At 38.3% G+C, this 10,831-nt stretch overlaps 1 protein-coding gene across 1 annotated transcript in view; it reads right to left on the bottom strand.

Moving 5' to 3' along the window:
• LOC110458638 (MPN domain-containing protein-like) overlaps positions 1 to 10,831 on the bottom strand; it is a 33,928-nt gene that overhangs the window by 8,958 nt on the left and 14,139 nt on the right. Inside the window, exons 9-14 of the mRNA XM_021510426.1 lie at positions 10,390 to 10,462; positions 7,686 to 7,762; positions 7,191 to 7,359; positions 6,049 to 6,119; positions 4,709 to 4,798; positions 1,412 to 1,504 (exon numbers count right to left, since the gene is read on the bottom strand). Of these exons, the coding sequence (XP_021366101.1) occupies positions 1,412 to 1,504; positions 4,709 to 4,798; positions 6,049 to 6,119; positions 7,191 to 7,359; positions 7,686 to 7,762; positions 10,390 to 10,462 (573 nt within the window). The remainder of the gene's footprint in view (positions 1 to 1,411; positions 1,505 to 4,708; positions 4,799 to 6,048; positions 6,120 to 7,190; positions 7,360 to 7,685; positions 7,763 to 10,389; positions 10,463 to 10,831) is intronic.

The raw sequence follows: 10,831 nt of genomic DNA, 5'->3' as shown, positions 1-10,831 counted from the left end.
GGTACCACAGGGTGTAACAATATACGTCTGTCTAATGCCAATCTGACATACTAACAAGGGTACCACAGGGTGTAACAATATACGTCTGTCTAATGCCAATCTGATATACTAACAAGGGTACCACAGGGTGTAACAATATACTCCTGTCTAATGCCAATCTGACATACTTAAAATGGTTCTGATGAATTTTTGTATGTTTTGAAATGTGAGAATAAACAATATTTGTACCGTATTACTCATTGAATTTGTGAACTATATCTGGAATCTGAAGGGATATAATTATGTATTTTCTATATGATCTGTTCGGACAATTTTTAAAAAAAAAATCACTGAAATTGTCTCCCTTTGTATATATTTCATACCATTAAAATATAATTATAATTGTTTAAATAATCCCACAGTATAGCATACTCTTTTAATATCAACCTAAAATGTCTTGTGATCAAGAGTTTGTTAACTAAGACTAGGCTGTTCACAGATGAGGCGCTCAACCATTTGGGGAGGTGAAGACACAAACGTCCGATACCGAGCTACATGTGATCAAAGTGTAAGGGCTTGTACACGGTCACTCAAACATCAATGTTTGAAACTATGCGGGACCATCAGGACAAAGTTGAAATATTAAGACCATGACTCATGAAATTTATCCTCAAACATATTTGAGATCCTGTATATACTGTTTAAGACCAAACATCATTGAGATCCTGTATATACTGTTTAAGACCAAACATCATTGAGATCCTGTATATACTGTTTAAGACCAAACATCATTGAGATCCTGTATATACTGTTTAAGACCAAACATCATTGAGATCCTGTATATACTGTTTAAGACCAAACATCATTGAGATCCTGTATATACTGTTTAAGACCAAACATCATTCCTAAGTGACAGAACACAATGCAAGAAATTCTATTGGAAATCTATAAATATTGGATTTAATGTAATTAGAAAAATATTTTTCATGTATCTATACACTATAGTTTGCATGTATAGGTGTTAAAATGGCTCAAGGAAACAGATTGATATAAGTTTAATTACTTGTTTCTGGATCCTATTCCATGTATGTAATAATTAAATGTTCTGTATATTGTAATTGCAAATTTATGAAATAAAATATGGTTTATACTAAAATGGCCACGGGACATTTTAATGTTTTCGTACAGGTTATTGTTTTACTTGGATTTATAACTTGTAATTTTCAATGTTTTCTGAACGATTGGACTTTGGTTTTAGTTCGAAACAGCGAGAAATTCAACTTATAAAAGTTTCATTCATAAATGGAATATCAGTATAGTGTCTTGAAGGGATTTTTTTTTTACTTTGCCGTAAGTACAACACATGGAGAAATTTGAATCTTCAAAGTTTGTTTTTATTGAGGTTTGACTGTATTTATAAAAAGATCTTTACCTTGATTTTGTCCATGTAGGAAATGGATGGCTGCCATGTTTGTCTAAACTTGAGGAAATCAGGTGCCCCACGATAGAAGTCCGCAATCACTCGCTATAACCACAAGCATTCAAAACATTTAAAATATTTGCAAGTCACTTGAAATTTGAAAATGGCTGTCGTTGTTTTCACAAGAAACAACAAATGTTATACGCTCCCTGTGTATTTGTGGAATGATAAGGGGGACATTTAAAATTTGTAATCATATCTCCTTGCAAATTCGTGTGAAAAAACATCAATAAATCTTACATTCATGACAGCAGGATATTGCATATTTCCATTTTTCAGCAAGCACTGTTGACTAAGTTTCTAAACATTTTCTTCAGGTTGGTAGGTATGTATTATGAAAAGTTTCTTGTTACACAACCAATAAGTATTTCTATGTGACATTTCTTTGACTAGTATGGTATGTACTCCGTCACCTTCAACAGAATAGTCATAGAAACGTCACACAGAAACACTTATTGGTTGTGTAACAAGAAACTATTCATAACAAGAATTCCACAGGAGTGGATGTGTCGCCCGCTCAATGCTTTTAGTAAAACAAGAGGCCCAAGGGCCTTAGCGGTCACCTGAGTTATATCATAGATACTGGTAGCTTTATTTTATTGTTTAGATGTGATGTGGAAATCAGCATGTAAACTAAGTGAAATACAATACTTGTCATGTCATCAATGGATAAGAATTTGAAAATATTGGTAAATGTTCCCTTTGGGGCCCCGCCCTAGCCCCTGGGGATGGGGCAGGAATCCTAATTTTACAAAGTAAAACTCTCATTTACCCAAGATGATTCTGACTAAGTTTGAGCAATTTTCTGCTGAAAATGGATAAAATATATACCGAAAAGTGTTATTTCCCTATATAAACTATATTAAACGTTAACCCCTCCCCAAGGGAGAACGGATAGCTCGGGGTCCTGATATTTTCAATTTAAATAAAGCCCCTGATGATCTTTCTTTCCACGTAAAGAAAATCACTGTAGTACCTCTGAGTCTGGAGAAGAAGATTTTTGAAATATTGATTAATTTTCCCTTTGGGGCCCCGCCCTGGCCCCAGGGGTCGGGGTAGGAATCTCAATTTTACAATTTGAAACCATCTACCTCCAAGGATAATTCTCACCAAGTAAAAATAATTTCCTACAGAAAGTTGTCAAAATATACCCAAAAGTGTTATTTCCCTATATAAACTATAGTAAACTTTACCCCCTCCCCAAGGGAGAACGGATAGCTCGGGGGTCCTGAAATTTACAATTTAAGTAAAGCCCCTGATGATCTTTCTTTCCACGTAGAGAAAATCACTGTAGTACCTCTGAGTCTGGAGAGGAAGATTTTTGAAATATTGGATAATTTTCCCTTTGGGGCCCCGCCCTGGCCCCAGGGGTTGGGGTAGGAATCCCAATTTTACAATTTTGAAGCCTCATCTACCAAGGATGATTCTGACCAAGTTTGAAAAAACATCAATCCACTGGTTCTTGAGAAGAAGTTGAAAATGTAAAAGTTTACGCACGACGCACGACGGACGACGGACGACGGACGACGGACGACGACGGACGAAAAGCGATTGGAATAGGTCACTTGAGCAAAGCTCAGGTGACCTAAAAAGTGTTTTGGCTCGAGTTATAGCGTAAACAGATATGCCAAAATGCGGAAAGTTGAAACAAAGTTGAAAACAGAAAAACCTGTAATATATGTTGAACGTTACTGCTTCTAGCATTACCGTACAAAATTTGAAAGGAATTGATTCAAAAATAAAAAAGTTCTTGCATTTACTACAAAATGCCCAAATTTGACAATAAAAGGGGCATAACTCCACCAAACATGCACGTAAACTTCTGAAATGCAGACTTATCCAAACTATATTGGTTTGCAATATGTGTACCAAGTAAAGTTCAATAAACTCAAGGGAACTCAAGTTATCACACAGAAACCTTGTTTCGAACGACGCAACCGACCAAGCCAACGATGCCGACAATGTAATACTGATATGTTGCCTCGCGTTGCAGGTGACACAATAAAACTGTTGACTAAGGTTAAGCCCTGTCACAAATATCAACTTATCGTAATATACTGAGTATCATGCCTAATATTAATTGCTGAACATCCAGATATTTAACAATGCCAGACAATCTTTTCCTCCTGTTGTTGGGTTGGATAAACAATCAATGTCATATAGACACTTTAGAATGATAAAAGTGATCGCTAATAGTCAACAAACATTTTGGTGACCAGACAGTATTCATGGAGACAGAATACATTTTCTCTCATTTCCGTGTGTTAGATAGAGCTGTCCAGGGTAAGAAAGGGGTGTAGGAAATATCTATCTTACACCCCGTTTCACGTGACGAGACATCTTAATGACTTAACAGTGATGAGATGCACAAATTTGGAAAACATTGGTACTGCAATGCGGAAAAGGTGACATGTTGAAATTAAAACCTTTTACAGTATATTTACAGCACACGTTAGAGAGATGAGATTAATAAAATCTTTCACCCCCTTGGGGGTGAGACAGGGTTATCTCAACCCGAGGGGTAAGATTCTTAAGTTGTCAAACACGAGGCTTGCAGAGCGTTTGACAGCTTAATAATATTACCCCGTGGGTTGAGATCACCGTGTCTCACTCCCAAGGGGGTGAATGATTATTTTTCTCCTACCCTGTTTACCCTCTTATGTATTTTATATAGACGTTACATCAATGCAAGACAATGTTGATATGATGCGGTTGAATTGTCGATGTGACGTCATTGTATTGTTGCCGTGACGTCTTGGAATTGTTGCTATGATGTCATACAAATGTTGAGAACGTCATAGAGGACGTGTAGCTTGTCTCAACCCTAGGGTGAGATAAGAAAATCTCACACTGGCAAAATGGTGGATATCTCTGTCCAGGGCAAGAGAATAATTCTTCTGCACAATTTCTGTTTGCAAATACTGGGGATGCTTAATCTTGCTGACAGATTTGTTTTCATCAAAAATCACATTTTCAAAATAGTAGCCAGTCCAAACACATTTTCATGGTTTCTGAGCTTATTCTGGTAGTTGGAATGAAAGAAAATACTCATGCCCAAGGGTGTAGGATATAGGAAAATTCCAAATTTCGAATTCAGCAAAACCCTCGGCAAAGCCTCAGGTGTTACCAAAATTGAAAAATCCTCGGGTAGAATTTCTCTATCCTACACCCCTGGGCATGAAAACAGTCTTATAATGTTCCTGGGAAATTGTCCGGTATGTTTTTATGACAACCCTGTAGAATACTGACCATCTCGGTGAGCAGGTCTTCAGTCACAGATTGGTTCTGTCGGAGGGAATACTTGACTTTCATTGGGATACCGTAGTCCGACGGCTGACTCTGTCATAACAATAAGCACTGGGTAATAACATTTAATCTGTAAGTAAGAGGTCATCTTGAATATGCTTTAAGGGTAATTAATACGAGCCTGTTACTAAGAAAACATCAGACTCTATAGGTATTACAATTCTTAAGTAAGAAGTTGTTTTAAATTTTAAAGTATATATTTGACCAAAGTGCTCTTAAAAGTTCGTTAAAGACATTCATTTGAAAAAGTTGATAGCATATCATCCAAACAAGCTACAAGCCGTTTATCATTACACACAACTAATATCATGAATCTTTGTAGATTACAACATCATGTAATTGGGTCGATGTCATTAAATTGCATGATACATTTGACAGCCTTTCAGTCCCCCAAGCTATATCACAATTAACATTACATGTAGGAACCTTTATAGAACATACTTTTAAAACAAAATATAATTATATGATCCCTAGGACCTTAAAGTGGGTCAAGGTCATTTATTTGAACAAATTTCTCAACCTGATTCCACATATGATATCATAAGTGTTTCAGGGATCCTTCATATAACTGTTTATTCCTGTTCCCACTTATGACCAAAGACGTAAGACCTACGACCGAAGACGTAAAACCTACGACCCAAGATGTAAAACCTACGACCCAAGATGTAAGACCTACGACCCAAGATGTAAGACCTACGACCCAAGACATATGACCTATGAGCAAAGACTAAGACCAACGACCCAAGACGTAAAACCTACGACCCAAGATGTAAGACCTATAGCCCAAGATGTAAGACCTACGACCCAAGACATATGACCTATGATCAAAGACTAAGACCTACGACCCAAGATGTAAGACCTATGACCCAAGACGTAAGACCTATGACCCAAGACATATGACCTATGACCCAAGACATATGACCTATGATCAAAGACTAAGACCTACAACCCAAGATGTAAGACCTACGACCCAAGATGTAAGACCTATAGCCCAAGATGTAAGACCTACGACCCAAGACATATGACCTATGATCAAAGACTAAGACCTATGACCCAAGACGTAAGACCTATGACCCAAGACGTAAGACCTATAGCCCAAGATGTAAGACCTATGACCCAAGACATATGACCTATGATCAAAGACTAAGACCTACGACCCAAGACGTAAGACCTACGACCCAAGATGTAAGACCTATAGCCCAAGATGTAAGACCTACGACCCAAGACATATGACCTATGACTCAAGATGTAAGACCTATGACCCGAGACGTAAGGCCTCTCACCTCTAAAGGCGGCATGACCATGAAGATCTGGAGTGACGAAGTTTTCTTGGTCGTCTTTCGATTATATGGAGCTGAAAAGTGTAAAATTGCGTAACAAATTAACAGACTATCGTAGAAATAGCTGAAAAATATACACAAAAGATACCGAACTGTTCTAGAGATAACATATTGTTTGATTCGTCTAATTTGGTCTCTGAACATCGCAATTAGAGTTTTCATATTATCTTTCTGTCAATAAGAATTTTCATATTCTCTTTCTGTCAATAAGAACTTTTAATAACTCAAAGGTTGGTTTTAACCTTAATTTTACACAATAAATGCTGATAACTCATGAAATGGATTTTTCTCTTCTCTTTGAATTTCTTCTAAATATTTTGATTAAGTCTTTATTTATTTCACAAGGAGCATCATACCCATGATATGTACAATCTTTGATGTTGTCAGAGCTAGAAACACACCAACCTATGGTTAAGCTTCACTAAATCGAACTTTGAAAATTCCAATTTCTTGATATAACAAAATTGTATTTTTTCCTTAAATAACTTTACTTAATATATTTATTTCATGAATCAAACTTGTAAGAGTCAAATTTTACGCTGTTTGGAAGTATAATCAATGTTTGTTTGTTATAAAATCTTTAAAAATTACAACTTGTAGAACTTTAAAAGTGAAAACAAATTCCTGACAGAGTGTACATTAATGCGGGCGAATATATTACTGATAAAAACGAAATGTTGAATTTAACAGAAACACCATGCACACTACAGTGTATATCTCGCTATCTGTAATCTTCAAAGAAAATACAGATAATTCAAATCTTTCAAAGTCTCCTATTCACAAAATGTAAGCTGAAATCCATAATAATACTTACCCACAATGTACCTCAATAATTACCCATAATGCACCTCAATACTTACCCACAATGCACCTTAATACTTACCCACAATGCACCTTAATACTTACCCACAATGCACCGCAATACAGCCCGACGTAAATCAACATTTCACCCTTATTGTTACCGACAACACAACTCGCACCTACCCATAATGCACCTCAATACTTACCATCAATACAGCCTGACGTATATCAACATTTCACCCTTATTGTTACCCACAATACCCATAATGCACACTGACACTTACCGACGATGCATCCGACACAGGGAAAGTAAGTGGAGCCTTTGCCCTTCATGCGTAGTTGGTAGGACATCTGACAGTCGATGTCTTTGACGGATGGATCAGGCTGGCAATAGGGATGACTGTGGTACCACCCCACCAACGACAGACCAACACGTGTCATCTGTTTCCGGATCTATAAATCAATTATCAAGGTCAAATCACCATCCAGTCAATGACAAACAAGCAATGTCTGCTCCTGAATCTACAAATAAAGGCTAAATTGCTAGTCTACTGATCATGACTCCAGTCATCAAAATGATATTAATGCTCATTTTTAGTGCAGGTGAAGTTGGTACATAAAGTTTGCCTATTGCCTATAACATATTTCCGAACCGATAAATTTTATTGAAGATAACTTGGTACGTATTACAACAATACTTTTCTGGCAAGGTAGAAAACTTTAAACAGGTATAAGACATGGGATGACGTGATTGTTGTGACTGGAGAAACAAATCTTACCTCCTCTTCAGTAGCAGCCGACTTCTGACTGTCTCCAAGTCTACACCGACAAGGATACGCCTGAATGATGCTTAAATCTGTCGCAAGTAATGATCATGTTAAATTAGCATCAAGAAATTATATAACTGCATGAAGTTATATCTATTAAATAAAACATACACCTGGATAAAGTTAAACCCATTAAATAAAACATACACCTCGATAAAGTTAAATGCATTAAATAAAACATACACCTGGATAAAGTTGAATAAATTAAATCAAACATACACCTGGATTAAGTTAAATCCAGTAAATTAAATATACACCTGGATAAAGTTAAATCCACTGAATTAAAGATACACCTGGATAAAGTTAAATCTGATTAAGTTAAATTTGATAAAGTTAAATTTGACAAAGTTAAATCCACTGAATTATAGATATTCATAAATAATGCATCAGTTTCTAGGAAGTTGTATCTGGATAATCAAATGTATAGATCTAGGAAATTAACCGACCCTTGTTAAAACTGATGCATGTTTAAATTTACTTTTACATGATTTATGTGTGATAAAGTAATGACTTAATGTCAAATTAAATATTTCTGGTATAGGTTTCACCTGATCTCCTGGTAGAGCTTTTATAATGTTGTTGTATCACATCTGGAATGATGTTACACCTTAACGACTCTTGTGTGACGGGAATAACATAGCTTCCAACTCCTGATCAATAAGTCAACATAACTGGTAGGTAGCACAACAGACTTCAATCATTCCTATAGATATGAAACATAAACTGATCAGAAGCCGGGGTACCTACTCTCTGTAGATCTGTAACTGATCAGAAGCTGGGGTATCTAGTCTCTGTAGATCTGTAACTGATCAGAAGCCGGGGTACCTACTGTCTGTAAATCTGTAACTGATCAGAAGCTTGGGTACCTACTCTCTGTAGATCTGTAACTGATCAGAAGCGGGGGTACCTACTCTCTGTAGATCTGTAACTGATCAGAAGCCGGGGTACCTACTCTCTGTAGATCTGTAACTAATCAGAAGCCGGGGTACCTAGTCTCTGTAGATCTGTAACTGATCAGAAGCGGGGTACCTACTCTCTGTAGATCTGTAACTGATCAGAAGCCGGGGTACCTACTCTCTGTAGATCTGTAACTGATCAGAAGCCGGGGTACCTACTCTCTGTAGATCTGTAACTGATCAGAAGCCGGGGTACCTAGTCTCTGTAGATCTGTAACTGATCAGAAGCCGGGGTACCTAGTCTCTGTAGACCTGTAACTGATCAGAAGCCAGGGTACCTTCTCTCTGTAGATCTGTTACTGATCAGAAGCCGGGGTACCTAGTCTCTGTAGATCTGTAACTGATCAGAAGCGGGGGTACCTACTCTATGTAGATCTGTAACTGATCAGAAGCCTGGGTCCCTCCTCTCTGGCGATCTGTAACTGATCAGAAGCCAGGGAACCTTCTCTCTGTAGATCTGTAACTGATCAGAAGCCGGGGTTCCTACTGTCTGTAGATCTGTAACTGATCAGAAGCCGGGGTATCTAGTCTCTGTAGATCTGTAACTGATCAGAAGCGGGGGTACCTACTCTATGTAGATCTGTAACTGATCAGAAGCGGGGGTACCTACTCTATGTAGATCTGTAACTGATCAGAAGCGGGGGTACCTACTCTATGTAGATCTGTAACTGATCAGAAGCCTGGGTCCCTCCTCTCTGGCGATCTGTAACTGATCAGAAGCCAGGGTGCCTAGTCTCTGTAGATCTGTTACTGATCAGAAGCGGGGGTACCTACTCTATGTAGATCTGTAACTGATCAGAAGCCGGGGTCCCTACTCTCTGTAGATCTGTAACTGATTAGAAGCCAGGGTACCTACTCTCTGTAGATCTGTTACTGATCAGAAGCGGGGGTACCTACTCTATGTAGATCTGTAACTGATCAGAAGCCGGGGTTCCTACTCTCTGTAGATCTGTAACTAATCAGAAGCCGGGGGAACTACTCTCTGTAGATCTGTAACTAATCAGAAGCCGGGGGAACTACTCTCTGTAGATCTGTAACTAATCAGAAGCCGGGGGAACTACTCTCTGTAGATCTGTAACTAATCAGAAGCCGGGGGAACTACTCTCTGTAGATCTGTAACTAATCAGGGGGTACCTACTCTGTAGATCTGTAACTGATCAGAAGCCGGGCTACCTAGTCTCTGTAGACCTGTAACTGATCAGAAGCCCGGGTACCTCCTCTCTGTAGATCTGTAACTGATCAGAAGCCTGGGTCCCTCCTCTCTGGCGATCTGTAACTGATCAGAAGCCAGGGTTCCTACTCTCTGTAGATCTGTAACTGATTAGAAGCCAGGGTACCTACTCTCTGTAGATCTGTTTGGATCGTAATTCAAACAGAAATAGAGATCAGAAGCGGGGGTACCTACTCTATGTAGATCTGTAACTGATCAGAAGCGGGGGTACCTACTCTATGTAGATCTGTAACTGATCAGAAGCCGGGGTTCCTACTGTCTGTAGATCTGTAACTGATCAGAAGCCGGGGTTCCTACTGTCTGTAGATCTGTAACTGATCAGAAGCCGGGGTAACTACTCTCTATAGATCTGTAACTGATCAGAAGCCAGGGTACCTTCTCTCTGTAGATCTGTTACTGATCAGAAGCCGGGGTACCTACTCTCTGTAGATCTGTTTGGATCGTAATTCAAACAGAAATAGATACTAACGTTGTGCCTGCTGATCCCACTTGCCTCCAAGGTAACCCACCACTTCACTGGACGTCAGATGAGAATGGAAGTCCTGAAATATATATCATAACCTGTATATACTGTCACTCAGTAAACCTGTTTATACTGTCTCTCAGTAAACCTGTATATACTGTCCCTCAGTAAACCTGTATATACTGTTCCTCAGTAAACCTGTATATACTGTCTCTCAGTAAACCTGTATATAATGTTCCTCAGTAATGCTGTATATACTGTCTCTCAGTAAACCTGTATATACTGTCCCTCAGTAAACCTGTATATACTGTTCCTCAGTAAACCTGTATATACTGTCTCTCAGTAAACCTGTATATAATGTTCCTCAGTAATGCTGTATATACTGTCCCTCAGTAAACCTGTATATACTGTCCCTCAGTAAACCTGTATATACTGTTCCTCAGTAAAC

The sequence above is a fragment of the Mizuhopecten yessoensis genome, unplaced genomic scaffold (genome assembly GCF_002113885.1).
Source record: "Mizuhopecten yessoensis strain PY_sf001 unplaced genomic scaffold, ASM211388v2 scaffold9683, whole genome shotgun sequence".
NCBI lineage: Eukaryota > Metazoa > Mollusca > Bivalvia > Pectinida > Pectinidae > Mizuhopecten > Mizuhopecten yessoensis.
The sequence above is the reverse complement of the archived record's forward strand: the minus strand, read 5'-3'. Positions and strand labels throughout refer to the sequence as shown.